This window comes from Penicillium odoratum (assembly GCF_028828045.1).
Source record: "Penicillium odoratum strain IBT 22623 chromosome Unknown utg000008l_segment0_segment0, whole genome shotgun sequence".
NCBI classification, from domain to species: domain Eukaryota; kingdom Fungi; phylum Ascomycota; class Eurotiomycetes; order Eurotiales; family Aspergillaceae; genus Penicillium; species Penicillium odoratum.
This window is the reverse complement of record NW_026643150.1, coordinates 3,058,656-3,073,626: the sequence shown is the minus strand read 5'-3', so window position 1 is coordinate 3,073,626 and position 14,971 is coordinate 3,058,656. Positions and strand designations below refer to the sequence as shown.

The 14,971-nt window shown below is 45.6% G+C and overlaps 5 protein-coding genes across 5 annotated transcripts; 1 reads left to right on the top strand and 4 right to left on the bottom strand.

Annotated features, from left to right (window-relative positions):
- Nucleotides 1-590: 590 nt before the first annotated feature.
- Nucleotides 591-1,896, bottom strand: N7520_011374 (phosphotransferase family protein; the record flags this gene model as incomplete). Its single annotated transcript, XM_057145307.1, has 2 exons — nt 591-1,036; nt 1,089-1,896. 2 exons carry the CDS (start codon nt 1,894-1,896, stop codon nt 591-593), a joined length of 1,254 nt encoding a protein of 417 aa, XP_056991061.1.
- Nucleotides 1,897-4,813: 2,917 nt separating this feature from the next.
- Nucleotides 4,814-5,832, top strand: N7520_011373 (uncharacterized protein; the record flags this gene model as incomplete). The annotated part of the gene is made up of 2 exons (XM_057145306.1): nt 4,814-4,955; nt 5,006-5,832. 2 exons carry the CDS (start codon nt 4,814-4,816, stop codon nt 5,830-5,832), a joined length of 969 nt encoding a protein of 322 aa, XP_056991060.1.
- Nucleotides 5,833-6,807: 975 nt separating this feature from the next.
- Nucleotides 6,808-9,250, bottom strand: N7520_011372 (transcriptional regulator family TF; the record flags this gene model as incomplete). Its single annotated transcript, XM_057145305.1, has 6 exons — nt 6,808-6,993; nt 7,053-7,748; nt 7,801-8,483; nt 8,530-8,682; nt 8,769-9,042; nt 9,095-9,250. The coding sequence occupies 6 exons, from the start codon at nt 9,248-9,250 to the stop codon at nt 6,808-6,810; spliced, it is 2,148 nt and encodes a 715-aa protein (XP_056991059.1).
- A 515-nt stretch (nt 9,251-9,765) lies between these two features.
- Nucleotides 9,766-11,891, bottom strand: N7520_011371 (Zn(II)2Cys6 transcription factor; the record flags this gene model as incomplete). Its single annotated transcript, XM_057145304.1, has 3 exons — nt 9,766-10,312; nt 10,365-11,062; nt 11,121-11,891. The coding sequence occupies 3 exons, from the start codon at nt 11,889-11,891 to the stop codon at nt 9,766-9,768; spliced, it is 2,016 nt and encodes a 671-aa protein (XP_056991058.1).
- A 598-nt stretch (nt 11,892-12,489) lies between these two features.
- N7520_011370 (putative MFS multidrug transporter) lies at nt 12,490-14,372 on the bottom strand (the record flags this gene model as incomplete). The annotated part of the gene is made up of 2 exons (XM_057145303.1): nt 12,490-12,608; nt 12,659-14,372. The coding sequence occupies 2 exons, from the start codon at nt 14,370-14,372 to the stop codon at nt 12,490-12,492; spliced, it is 1,833 nt and encodes a 610-aa protein (XP_056991057.1).
- Between the last annotated feature and the right edge of the window lie 599 nt (nt 14,373-14,971).

The window sequence follows — 14,971 nt, the reverse complement described above, 5'->3', positions numbered from 1 at the left end:
CAAAAAGATTCAACACCCGCATATCTTATATTGTAGGCTTTCAAGGCTTTTAGGTGATTGAATAGCTCTTGTAATGTATATTTTAGCCATATTTGATGACTGGAATACTATTGTAGCACATGTTTCATACATTATGCGCAAAAGGCAGCTCCACTCTAATGGGCTTTTCAAATGGGCCAGCCTATGGACCTTGCCGAAGTCTATTTATTAATAGCTAATAGTAAATACTAGACGAGGTTTCTATTCCTCTAGGTATATACTAGTATCTATAAGTAGATCGATCATCAAAAGCTCATCGGGTAGTCATACTTCTCAGAATCCCATTTACTATCACTAACGATGACTAACTCCCATAAAAGATAACCACTTAATTTGAAAAGTACAGAGCAGTAATTTTCAAAAGTTGTGACAATCCCTTGTATCAAATTTGATGCCTGAATTGGCCTCATCTTCCAAGTGGACCCCTATAACCCCTTGTAGCTGCGGGTAGCTACTGGTAGCTACTAGTACAATCGAAAGATCGCATCAGGTCATCAAGGGGGCCTCCACCTGACCACCTGGTGGCCCAATTCCCTTAATCTTCCATACTATCAAAACCCCCACTGCTTCAAATATCTCTCCAGATTCCTTGCACTGCCGTCTTTCAGTTTATCCAGCGCCGCTGGGGTCCTATTCTTCAAAAACCTGTCCATAAACCAAAAAGCTTGACATAGATCTTGTGAGAACCACCATAAATCTGCTATATCACCCGCCTTGGGAATGTTCGAGGGCTTTTTGGCTCCGACATCTATCAAAGCATTATCCCACGCCAGAGCAAGTTTCAACTTCGTTTCAATTCTTTTCTTCTGCGCAGGGAACCCATCCAACATATACTTGCGTAGGGGACCCAACGGCTGTGCAATTCCAGGCATGAGGCCATCTATATCATAGAAAGAAAATAAGTACTCAGAGATTGGGGCTCCAATATGTGCAAAACCGAAGTCCAGGACGGCAGTTAGCCGGCCATTCGCGCAATCGAACAGCAAGTTTGGCAAGCCTAGAAATTACTCAATTAGACAGTTTCTGTGAGATAAGAGGGTCCCACATACCTATGTCTGCATGAACCAGAGTTGGCCTATCCTCGGGAATCTCCGCCAGAATCCGGTCAAGCCCTTCAGCAAAGAAAGCATCTAGCCGCTTCCGCAATTTGGGTTTATCCCGCCACCCATTCAGGTGAGTACTCCGCTCACTCGCACTCAGCTGCCAAGTACACATTCCCCTTAAGAAATGAGCATAACTTGGAAACGGACCACCGCAGGGTAGCACTGTGACTGTGCTTGAGATATCACCCTGATCATCAAACTTAAGACCACCGTACATGATAGACTCAGGAAGTTGATACTCTTGAAAAGCTTTAACAACTTGCGCTATCTGATGAAGTAGTGTACGCTGCGTGTCGTCATCGAGTGCAAACAAATCGTCCGGACTTAGCGACTCGCCTTCTTTGTATTCTTGGAGGATCCAGCGGAGACCAAAAGGACTGGGGGATGGCGCATCTTCCCATCCGAAAACTCGCGGAATAATCAAGGGGTCGATAGAATATAATGCGTCCCGTGCTAGAGCGAGGAATGCAACTTCATTATGAATGCGCACGGATTCCTCCAAGCTGACATTATCCTTGGGGATCCGCAGTATCAGCTTGGAGGTGCCTGCTAGAATTGCGGATATGAAGGGTTTCGAGGACTGGTTCTTGGCCCGTGGTAGCTCTGGAAGCGGTTGATCGAGTTGAATGAGGTAGACATGATTGTGTTTTGCTTTTTCGATCTCGCTGATCTTAAAAGAATCCTTCTGAATGCCGAAGTGGTCCTGGAGGATTGTGTTCACCAGAGCATAATGCTGGCTCTCAATAGTGTCCATACTGAAAAGAGCGGAAGTTTAGGGTGGAATGGGGAGGGAGTAGTTTGAACTCGCAGAAAGACAAGAGAAAGTCCAACGGAGACAGATCTAGTACCTGTAGTGACGGTAGCGAACCCCAGTTATAAGCGAAATAAAGGAACGACCGTTGCGGGCTTTAAAATGTAGTTTTAAGTGTGATTTACGCGAATATTCAATGATTATCACTGGCTACTATTATATTGAGGCCTATCAGCCCTTGGAAAAGAACTAAAATGTGTGCGAGTAGCAGTTACGCCACAATACTACAACTTCCGGTATTATTTTTTGATGACCAATCAACTGAAACCTCATAATATACTAATAAAGTTATACCGCAAACTTGTTTAAATCGACTAGCCTAAGACAGATATGGTAGGGGGAAAATCGAGCCCGGAGAGTCCGGCGAGCCCGGCGCTAGCAGAGATAAGCCGTGGATGTTGCATTAGTTCCTCGGCGCATTCGTAAGCATTGCTCTGAAGCAGGTTGCGTCAGCTTTACATAAATTAATTTGTGAAAGTAGAGGACCGGAATATAACAGTCCGTGGGCGAACACTACTTATCCCGCGATTTGGGGGCGAAATGATACAAAAGATCTGAGATCTTTCACTGGCCAAATATCAATTCAGTAGCCTAGATCTATACGCACAGAGGAATAGATTGCCAAGAGCTAGGACATACGCCACATAGCTTCGCTTGCATTGATACACCCACTCCGAAAATTAGTGTCTCTACGCCCAGAGGACCGATTCATAATAGTCCGTTGGTCAAAGGTATCATTCAGGCATTACAGAAGGCCAATTATTTTACAGAATAGGTCAGCCAGGTAGCATTGATCCCGTTCCCTCCGTAGCATAGAATACTTATCTGACTATCTTAATGGATTTTATCGGTATCAACATCTTAATAGACTCTTATATTAAATTACGTGTCTGGCTAGTTGCTCTCTAATAAGCCAGTATTGACGGTTATCTGGCCAGGATACGGAAAAAAAATTCAGACTGGTCTTTAAGCCGTAACCAGGCCAGAATAGGTCTCTGACTTGGGCGCCATAAGTGGCCCTTAGGGAAAACCTGACTTTACCTAACACATGGGATCCATTCGCGCTCGCCCGTGAAATACATCACTGATCCGTCTTGGCTAACAGATGTAGACACAGCACCGAGCCTTCGCACTATTCATCTCTATGTACCTGTTGGACATTGAACCCATGTGGCCATGCGTGACGCACTTCCTTTTGCGCTCAGTAGAGCTTAACGAGCTATTCTCTTCTTCTACTTCCATCCCATTTGAACACTCTCAAGTGCTTCCGATAGATGCTGGTATCAGCTTCCTAGGCTTCAAGTCTTCCCGATCCCCAAAATGACTCTAGTTCCCGATACCTTGGTCCTTGCCTTTGCGCTCTCTTTTTTGCTGGTACAAACCCCAAACAAGACTGGACATGTCGCTTCATTGCTTGTAAGATCAAACGAACTAAACATACCGTGATTTTGAACACTGGTGTGCTACCTAAGATTTCTACGGGATGCAAGTGGGAAAGTGGAGTTAGGGGAGGCAGAATATCAATGTTCCCATATTTGGGGACCGGCTTAAGCCTACAGAGTGATTGATTTTTTTCTCTATTCAATCTAATTACATTCAAATTCCATGAGAGTTCTTTGCTTACTTGTCGCAATCGGAGCATTTTTGCGATTTTACGAATACGATGAAGCTAGGCGGCGCATTATAGACTTGAATGTCCCATCACCGCATCCTCAACCGGAAAAAGATGAGCCTTGTCATCTCCTGCATCACCACGATCAAGTCCAGTACATTTTGAATCATATTCGAGCCAACCACTAAGATCTAGCTTTTACACTTTGTGCATGCATCATGGATCAATGTCAACATTTGAGTCAATCTTTTCATGTCCCCTTACCTTTCCTTTATTCCTGTAATATCTAAAAGTTTTTCAATCGCATCATTCCTTAATGGGAGAATGCTATGTGTTGAGTCATAATTTTAAATGGCATTATGCTAACTTAGCACAATTGGATTAGTCGCATTGTCTCGTAATTGAGATTTCTTTAACAAAATCCGGGGGTTCGAGCAGGCCAAGGGCTTCTCCAGATAAAAAGGCTTCGGGCAGAGGCCAAAAAAGCATACGTTGGGTTGAAATACCGAAATGACCCATACAGAGAGAGATGCAAGCCATAATCACTGTATACTGGCACTCCTGTTCCAATCATTGTATCCAACATCTATGCACCTGCAGTCCCTGACAAAAAAGAATTTACCAACACATTGCGACTAACGCGAATTCGAATCCCGCCACATCAGCCACTAAAGCGAATACCGAAGACTAACTCTTCTCAGATCAATTGGTAGGCCCAGTTTCTCCGCGACTGTTGAACGCGTCACGATGTGTATTACCTTACACGTGACCGAGTTTTTTAAATCTTCTCTTTCCTTCTCTTTCTTCATATTACCATTGTTCTCTTTTAAATTGCCCTGTATCCCCTCGCCCTTCACCACGCTGTGCCCTGAAAATGAGGTTGTGAAGTATGAAAACAGTGCAGAAGCTGAATACTGTGCGATGACGCTTTACCATTACAGCTAGATCTGGACCTCGACTCGACCTTATTTTCTTCTTATTGTACTGCTAATTAACACGTCCTTTTAAGAAGACTAATGATCTATTTTCATTTAAAATACCTTCTGCTTCTAAGAGCACTGTCTGATCCTTCAATTCCGGCATGAGATCGATAATTTTCCATTTCTTTGCTTCGATTTCCTGAACTGCAATATGCCAAGTAAACGCTCTTCAGAGCTAGGGTATATGGTCGAAGTCGGCTCAGAAGCTTGCTTACTTTGCGGTGTACAGATCCTACAGACGGTTTCCGCAATATGGTCTAAAAGAGCCATGGATGTTCTCCAAGAAGATGACTTTGAATCTCATCGCAAAAAGGGTCCAACTCGCGAGCATGTTTTAGTGCCATCAGCTGAGGTCACAAATGCGAATATCTCCAAGTTTCCCTGGTTAGCATCCTGCTATTACCGAGCAGGTAAGTCATGTTTGGTCGAGCCTGGTATCTCATATTAAGTGATCCTTCAGTGGTCCAGTCTCCCTCTTCCTCAGAGTGGCATCTCACAGGAATTGATACAGTTCTACAAAGCAGTGCCTTGCATCTTATTGCTCCCAGAAATAAAAATACTGCACGACTTTGTAGTAGAAAGCGGGTAGCGCAGTACGATAATGCGCTATTTACGGAATTTGACGAAGCGAATATCCACGAAGCACCACCATCAAGACGCTACAGAGACAGAAATATTGGATACATGTTTCATGTTCACTGTTGGGAAGTCTTGGGCCATCTTCTCGGGCATGAAGTGATCGAGAAGAATCTTGTTAAAGTTATTTCCGCCGTGAGACAATATTGGTACTGGCGTACCCCGCGGTACATGGAGCTTTCCATGGATGAAAGGCTTGGTGTCATGGACATGGATACCTCTTTCCGTGCGAATGAGTGGGATAAGGTTGCCTACGCCAAGTACCCAGAGTACGCCCACGGCTGCGATATCCACCGTAGCCCTTGGGTGGTGCCTGAAGTTCAGAATATAATTAAGCTAGCTCGAGCGCAAAGGAGAGATCGGAAGAGCCCTGACCTCAATAAGCTGCCACTCGAAATTTGTCTCCTCGTGTTGGATATTATTTGCCCTCTTGATTTCACTCAACGTGATGTGCAGAGTACAAGCAACATGTTATCGGTGTTTGTATTGAATGTACCAGAATTCTTTTGGCGAAGCCGATTACAAGCCAATCACGATTTGTTCTTTGAGGTGGACTGTGTCAGAGATCATGATTCTTTGGACTGGCAATGCTTATGGCTAGGGTTGATGGATCTTCTTGCCGATCATACTTGGTTCATATCCAGCGGCTAAGCAGCTCGCAAACGAGCACTTCGGTCGATCAAGCCAATTGTGTCCAATGTTGAAAAGCTTTGTTGAGTGAATACTTTGCTGAGCATTGCAACGTGGTTGTTTGGCTTCCAAGATTTTGCTCACTCATGGGAATGCCTATTCCAAAGAACATTTTATGCGGATGCCAAGCAGATCATACGAGGGCTACCGTCGCCAGACCCGTGGCAACTTCTTTTCGCTATTTGAGCTCACCTGACTTCCGATTTTCATGTTCGCATTCAGGGCATACAAAGAGGTATTGGCTAGATGTTATTTGAGTCTTTTTGCAGATTGGTCAGATGAACTTCTCGCTCTTAAAAATCGGGCACCAGTCCATTATGCCATATGTACGGAGGCGAGTAACGGCCATGTGGTCAGATCCCCAAAAACCAGGCAAAAATGGTAGAAATGGTAGAAAATCCAAAAATACCAAAGGGCAGAAAACAGTCATTCATTTACAAATTTGAGAGCAAACGACTGTGCATATGTTATATATAGACATTGACAGCCCATTGGACAGCCCAATGGGCCGGCCCATGCCGAAGTCTATTTAGGGTATAGGCCCCCGTTGGGCCCTAGAAGCGACCCTTTTCATAGGTCGGTCCACATTATTCGTGATCCATGTCTCATCCTACAAATGACTGCTTAAATGGGCCACTGGGGATGTACACATATATTACCCGTTCAACTTTTGAATTGTATCAGACCTTACAGGCTGATCTAGAACGAAATATAGATTCCATCGAACAACAATGAATCTAGGGTGGATTTCTTTCAGTATGGGGAGAAAAATTGGGTTGTAGTTCTGTGAAATTTCTCTTCACGAGTCCAATGGATTTACAGTTTTGCTATAAAATAGTACAAGTTATACTATAAAAAGACAAGCCTTTAGATTAGGTCTATAACGTTTATTCTAGATATGAGATGTGGAATATATTCCTACATACCTACTAGGTATTATGTCAAACTGAGCTTCCACCCACCCAGCATTAACATAGCATGTTCCCATGTGAACCAAGCCCCTTTCAGAGGATCATTTCCCTTAATTGCATTTCTGCCTTTCTGACGCTTTCGTTCATCTTGTACGGAAAGATCTCTTTGTCGCCAGACCATTTCAACAACCTCCATTGCCGGAGCAATGTTCTATGTAAGGTTGTCAGTAACTTTCCCTCATAATGGAACGGGGTGGACAGAACACATACTCCAAACCGACGAATACTTTCCAGGTCTTCAAACAGCTGTAACACAACAACTCTTTCCTCTTCTTCGCGAACACAGCATCCAGCCAGAAAAAGTGGCCAGAGGGGCAAGACCGCTGTACGCATCATATTGGCCTTTTTCGCTAAAATCAATCTTAGGATTTGCCCCACGTAGTTGTTCTTTCCCTGAAAAATTTGAGTGAGATGAGCATTTCCAAGTCCAGTTCTTCTTAGCGAGCAGATCTCCTGAAGCAAGAGAAGTGCTCCGAGTCTATTTGCTTCTGCAATTGATGCGCATTCTGTGTTGGGATGAACGTGTTCTTCAGGTACGACTTGCGCGACCTCTTCAAGACTTTTCTTCAATCGGGAAACAGTTGCAATATCTATTTGTATTTTTCCATTGCTTGGAACGCATGCCAGCTCGGCCACTTGATTGATGAGCAGGAGTAGCGAAGAACTGAATCCCATATAAAGGTCAATAGTATCAGAAGGCTCGAGTAGATTGTTTGGCAGAATTGGCGAGTGCTGAACTCTGAACGCTGTCCTAGCAAGTACCAAGTGAAATGCAAAGTAGCGGTTAAAGAAACCTGCCAATTCTTGACTGTGCGGTGACCGACCTGGCCGTTCTTGCCTCGTGCGGATCAAATTTTGGAAACCGTTCAGATGGGTGACCCAAGACGGGCGACTATTATCAGATATCTAAAGGCCATTAGCATTTTTCTCCTAAATCAGAAGCGGACTAGAATCATACGTCAAACCAGCACAACATGAGAACCAGTCCTATTATTTCGTCCAGCTCTTTCTCTTCCCAAGTCTCATGAGTGAAAAGCCCTCGCAGATGACTCAGTGCATGATTGTGATGCTCCAATGCTGGAAGTCGGTATTTAGGGTCGGATAACCCAAGCGTGTTGGCGGCAATCGACAATGCAGCATGGTAGAGTCCCTTTGACTCGAGAGCCATGGGAAGAATGAGGTAGCGATATGGATTATAATGAGCATTATCGACAAGTGTTGAGCTGCTGCAAATTATATGCTCAAAGTATGACATGAGGACAGGATCGTAATCTGATCTGTCTGCAGCTGGGATTGTACTCAATCCTGATGACAAGCGATCGGTTCTCGACGATTTCAGTCTGGTTCCACCAAGGCTATTATTGCAGTGGATCTCGAGATCTCTTGTGGTTGTATTCAGAAACATCCAGATCCGATTTGAGCGACTCGACAGCTTCAGCCGACGTGATTGTTGGTCTTTAGAGCTTTTCTCTTGTCGCGATGCGCCCATGTCACTCCTCTCAGTCTCAGCTTTTTTCGACCAAACACCAGCCCTTCCATGGCAAACACCACGCGTGATCGACTCTTCGTTCCATACCAAGTGGATTCCATACCCACATGTGATATCGTTACGGGCACAATGTCGACAGATTGGGCGGCTTTCTGGGAGACTTTTAGCGTGTTATTAGGAGGACCGTCGCATACATACCATCGCATTTAATACGACGTGAACGGCATGTCCAACATCCAGTACGTACTCTTTGAATAGCGGCCATGACTCTGTCGGATGCGAAAAGGTCCTCGGGGAAGACAAAGAGATAAGCGGCTGGATTGGCTTTGCGGGGAAGATAACCAGTCTCCGCTAATATAGTTTGGCAATCGGGTCAATGCTAGGGATTGTTGGAACTTCTCATTCAAGTCTCTCGCATGGAGTTTCCTACATCCCACTCGACTGAACAGTATTCTCCAAAGGCGGCAACCAAGATGCCCGATCCTTGCAATAAAACTCCTTATGAGGAATCCATTCCTCTTTACCGCCACCCAAGTCCAACGTCCCAGAAGTAATAATCACAAATTGTCCAATCACCCCATCAACCGTTCTCGTGATAAATAGACAGGATCCGCAATCCGAGCAGAAAGATCGATTCAGAGTATTGCCGGAATCTGTTTGGTTGTCATCATATTTCTTGAGATTGTCCTCTCCAGATAGGATGCGTAGTTGCTGTGACACGGTTAGCTTGGATGCAGATCGATTTTTGGAGTGTGAAACATACTGGCTTGAGATACATGCTATTGGCCATGCAGATGGACCCGGTGACCTTGCGACAATTGTCGCAGTGGCAAAGCACGTTCATCACTGGGGCGCCAGTGGCCTCGTAGCGAATTTTGCGACAGAGACAGCTGCCGGTAACCACTTTTTCGTCTGGCATGTTTGAACTGGGTTTTTCGGAATTGGAACTTTAGAATTATGTGAAATGGGGTGTTGGTGTAGTGGGAGTTGTAAGCTTGAGGCTGTAGGTGAGGGGGTTCAATATACACATGCAGCTATCCGTGGGCCACACCGCATCATGAGTCACTGATTTCACTGTCTTGACTCTTCTACCTGTTTCGAGATGAATCTTGAATACTTAATTATTGGGGGGCAAGCCGAGGCGTCCCGTTGAATCCTGGTTTAATGGGTCGCATGACTCACTTCACTCACGAAAAAGTATGTTTCACCATATGGATCATCTATCATGGACAAGACCAGGCTTCCTTTTGTTACACTATTTGGGGGCGTCAAGAGCTCACGTGCAGGAAATACTCTATCAGTTTGGGAATCAACGATGGAACTTGAAGGACAGTAGTCCAGTGATACTGTCATGAAGTTATATTCGTATCTCCATGAGAATGTATGCTTGGGTATAGGGCGAAAGAAAGAAAGAAAAAATTCAGGAGTCAAAAATCAAAGAAGATAAGAGCTGTAGTTGTATTGACCCAGACCTTGATGATGCGGAGCAACATAATACCCCTGATATGGATGGTTTTCCATGGAGAAATCACCCGAGTCCAGAAGAGGATTTGCAATTCCAGTCGGAAATTCAGATCCATGAATGGTCAAAGTCGGATCCAGATCATAAAAATCGTTATGCATATGTGCAGGGTCTACAGTTTCCGAATGCGACCAACCCCAGTGGCGTTTCAATCGTTCTTTGATTGATTCGAGATTCCAGTGAGTGTTTCTGGTGATCACATCCAGTATGTCCAGGACTTCTTCCTGGGCATTTCGAGCTTCCAGAGATTCTGCAGCAATAGTCAAGCATTGAATCGATATATTTGACATGCCTCGGTCTTTTAGATTGGCAGCGAGGCCGCATACGCTGTATGCGTGTGGTTGCTGCATTTTTCTCATTTCCAGATGTAGCGAGGACGCCATAGGATGGGCCCTGGCTAAAACAATGCACGCGATATGGTAGTAAAGTTGAGAGATAATGGCTGGCCGCTTAAGGATCCTGATAGTTGAGTCAGTCAGGTACCAAAGGTCTGGTTTAGACAGACACCTACCAAATATTCGGAAATTTCGACTTCTGTTCGGTCTGCCACGGCTGTATAGTGCTGAGGGGCTTCATCGATCGTGGTATGGAATTGGCCCACTGCTCACACAAGCCATTATAGTGATTCCACTCCTGCACTACTTCGTTGAGTTGAGTGCTTTTGGAGGGATCATTCAGTGATTGTAAATGTTGTGTGGAAAATCGAAAGTCTGCGATTTTGGCACAAATGTAAATGATACGGTGAAGCCATTGATCATCGCCCTTATAGAATGGCTGTATTTGATCCATATGCATATCGACTCCCCATGTATCTGGGTTCCAAGATAGTGGACATGTATGATTTAGACAATGAAGAACCTCCATGCTAACGCTAATCCAGAAACAGGATCCGCCTAGACTGGGTGTCTTTGCCATCCACCCACATTCGCGAATCAAGGCTCTGGATCCGGAAATATGATTTGTGAGTGGCTGTGAAGCCATCATCTCATAGATACCAAGAAGTAGTGCAACCGTGGCACATAACACCGAGTCACGATCTGGATCCTGGACAGCATGCAAAAGATCCTGATTGGCCGCATCGTAGTAGTGGTGTACTTTTTCCACCCCGTACGAAGGGTCGATAAGAGAAGCGTGCCGTGCGCCACAAGCCACAAGCGCCTTGAGCAGCATTGGCTCGTCTATGGCATGCAGTGGTAGTATTTGCGTAAACTAAAATATATCGTTAATCAAAATCAACAATAACTCTCAGAACAACCCGTGAACCTACATGTCTCATTGGATCCATCGAGTCTATCCACGGGCCGACCTCTTCCACGAATAATTGCAAAAGGAAAGTTTGCTCAGGATCAGTGAAAGATGCAGAGCTATACTGTTTCATCGCCAACTTCTGAGCGAAATGCGATGTACCATGAGGAAGCAGTTCGTCACCATGCCCAAGATGTGGGTCATGCCATGGATCAGTCCCGAAAAGAAAATCCGTTGTCGCAGAGTGCGGTATATTAAATTCAGAAGGATCAAAAGAATGAGCGACCGACTGAAAAAGACTAGCCAGCTGATCTGGCCCCATGAAATTCAGAGCCTCATGCTGGATTTGTCGCCTTTCTTGAATAGGGCTGTCTGGCTGCGGCGGCGGGTATCTTTCAAAACCTCCGACGTACTCAGATGCGATAATCCGCGAGTCATCGCGAAATGTTAGCTTTGCGCCTTGAGCGCGCGTGATGGTATGCGGAGGCGCAACGGTCTGGATGTCGATAAAATTCAACCGAACGCCGCGCCGGCATGTTCTGTCCGACTTGCGGCAATTCAAGCATCGCCCCAATGCTTCATCGCATTTCAAGTGTCTTTCGCGACAAGTAAGGCAGCCAGTACGGGTTCTCTTCGCTTTTGTGTCTGCGATTTCGGAGGACTTTTTGCGATTTGCGCTGGATGGGCGTGGCGAATTGGGCTTCTGGGGCTGTGGCGTTGTTGCCTTGGAGTCGTCACTGGGCGATTGCGATTTCGATTGCGACTTTGACTGGGCGCGAGTTGTGAGGTTCATTTTGTTGGCAAGAATACCGGACGCAAGTTCAGTATGCCTTTCCTGGCTCTACCTCAGTCTCCAGCGCGCACTGGTGCGGATAAAATATTTCTCAGTATACCAGATCTCCTTGTTGTGAATCGAATGGCCATGTTCACTGCCAGCACAAAAATAATGCTATCAAATAGGTTGATGACGGCACTTGAACAGGTGACCAGATGTTCTTGATCTGTATTGCTTTGACTTTCCAAGGCTATCGTCGGGCCGGGCAGGGCGGGCAAGCGCAGGAGGGGTAGAAAATTCGGAGATCTCTGTAAAGAGACATGACGTCAGTATACAGCATAATATGAGTCAGTAGACAGACTTTCTGGTTCCTTACAAAGCCAATGCAGCCTCTAATCCCGTCGTAACGAGGATCAAGCAGTTGGTTGACGAAGATTGAAAATCAGGGTGGAGTGAACGCGGAGTCCACAAGCAAAATTAAGTGGAACCAAATCCAGACCGAACCCACAGTATGGCTTACAAGTGGATATTTTCTTTCACAATTAGGAATGGTTATTCTACCCGAAGAACGCTAGATAATGCTTTTGTACACTTTCCACACACCAAATTTGAACTTTCATGCCTTGCGAGCCAACCGGGGCAATCGAAGCCGGAGGTTCATAAACAACATGACAGCACCCCAGATGGCCGCCGAAAGAAATGTGAGACGAAGAGCCATTGAATATGCTCCGACGACTGGATTGTAATTAGCAATGAACATAGATAGGCGAAAAAGGTGTATTTACCTTGCTGTTGATGAAACGGATCCAAGTCACCAATGAAGTGAATAGATTTGCGGACACGACGTATAATTTCTGCCTTGTTGTCCCCAGTGACCTGATGTTCAAGTTGATAGATCAGGACATTTTGTAGAACCCAGCTACTGATAGAAACACCCATCACGGAGCCAAGGTTACGCGCCAATCCTAGGGTTGTAGTAGCAACCGCCTGGTCGGCTTTGTCGCTGGTCGCGAGAATCGAGACCATAAGACTCGGGAACGAGAATCCCTGACCGAAGCTATTGAAGCAAACACAAAACATGGCAAGTGTTTGAGATGTGTTGATGTTCATCGAGCCAGCTAGACATCCACCAAGCAGCATACAAAAGCCACCGACGAGGATGGTTGGTTCCATTCGTCGCGACCAGCTAATCAAGAATCCGGTGCTGACACTAGAAACAGTCACAGCGACTGATGCGGCCATAAGTCGGAGTCCTGAATCCGTTGGACTGGCCAACTTGACGGCCTGAAAATACAACGGCGCGTTGAACATCATAGTATTGACGGACATTGCTCCGAAGAAGTTGCTGATGATGATATTTGCGCGAGGGTTCTTCGATAGCAATTCGGTCGGGAGGACAGCATTTGGCACATTTCGCTCATATCGTATTAAAGCGATAGCCAGAATGACAGATGCGACCAACGAGCCAATGACCACCGGATTTTCCCAAGAAAAGACATTTCCTCCCAGATTCAATCCCATGATCAACGTAGTGACCGACAAAATAAGGAAGAGAGAGCCAATCAAGTCAATGCTGCGAAGCACCTGTAAGATCGTCTTGTGAGCCGATTGTGTCTGCTTCAGTCCAATATCCGCCGGGATTGTAAAAACAGCGGTTATGAAATAGACAAAGATGAAAGGTAGCTGAATAAGAAATGCACTTCGCCAGCCGATCCGATCGCAAAGAAACCCGCCAAAGGCCAGTCCCAGACAACTACCAGTGCCCAAGCACAAATTGATATATGATTGGTAGACACTGCGATACTCGAGGTGGACAAGATCACTGGAGAGGATTTGGCCCATGGAAAACACACCACCAGCGCCCAGACCGCAAAAAGCTCGAGCAGCAATGAAGCTTCCAATGCTTTGAGCGAGACCGCACCATGCCGTGGTAAAAAAAAACATGGCGATGGAAAACAGATAAATTGGTTTACGGCCCATTGTATCTGAGAGGCGTCCCAATAGGGGCATGAATGCCGTAGAAGTAAGCAGGAAGGAGGTCGACAGCCAAGAAGCCGCATTTGCGGAATGGAAATAGGATGTGATAACAGGATGACTTGAAGCCATTAGAGTCGAGTCAAAAAATCCAATCACGTATCCCAGCATGATGCCACTGAAAATCAGCCAGAATCGAGTGGGAGATACATTGATGAATCGGGAAGCATAGCCGTCACCCTCGTCCCCAATGCTACCGTCGATAGAGCCATTGCCCCTCTTCACAGAGTGAATAGAAGGAAGTCTGTCTGGGTTTGGTTCGATATCCAGTATCTGAGAGGTTGATTGTACTCGTGTTAAGATGGGAAAAGACACATCCTCATGGAATTCCTTGGGGGAGGAGCTAACTTCCACATCGTGTGTATGGCGGGTAACGCTCTGATATTGCGTGCTTTGAGACTGGCAGCCAGGATTTTCCTGCAAAAGCGGAGTGGCCTCAGAAGAGGACCCTATGTTGCTACTCATGATAACACAGAGGCCAAAAAATTTAGAGCAGAGAGATGTGACACGCAGAAGAGAGATAGAGAGAAGATAAGTAGTAGGCGATGGCCGGGACAGAAATGGCGATACTTGCCGAGCATGTATTGCAGATTGCGGGTAAAAGTGGCGCGGGGCTGAAGTTACAAACCCCTACAACCCTGAGTTTTTAACATCGCAGACACAAAAAAACCCCAAAATTGAGCCAATAGTAACTTCTGCAAATATGTCTCCGAGGTGAAAACGCTTGAAGTTGTGGCCGGAAATCACTCGATCAGTGATGCATTCTTTTGTCCAAAATAATGCGCCTTCTCGTATTGCCGTGCTAGAGTGCAACACCCCGCTTCAAGTCCATAGCCTATACAGCGGGTATAGATAGCAGGGTACTCAAAGAACCATTGAAAGCAGTGGAAATGCATTGCAGAACCGACCAACTTATTCCTGAGAAGGTATTGGATATTGATGCTGTGCTTCCCACCTGGTCGAGTCAACGTCTCCAAGACTACAAGTAAATCCGAAAACTGACCCAAAAATCAAATGAACAGAATATATTGCATATGAGAATGAGCCGTCGATAAACGTCTACC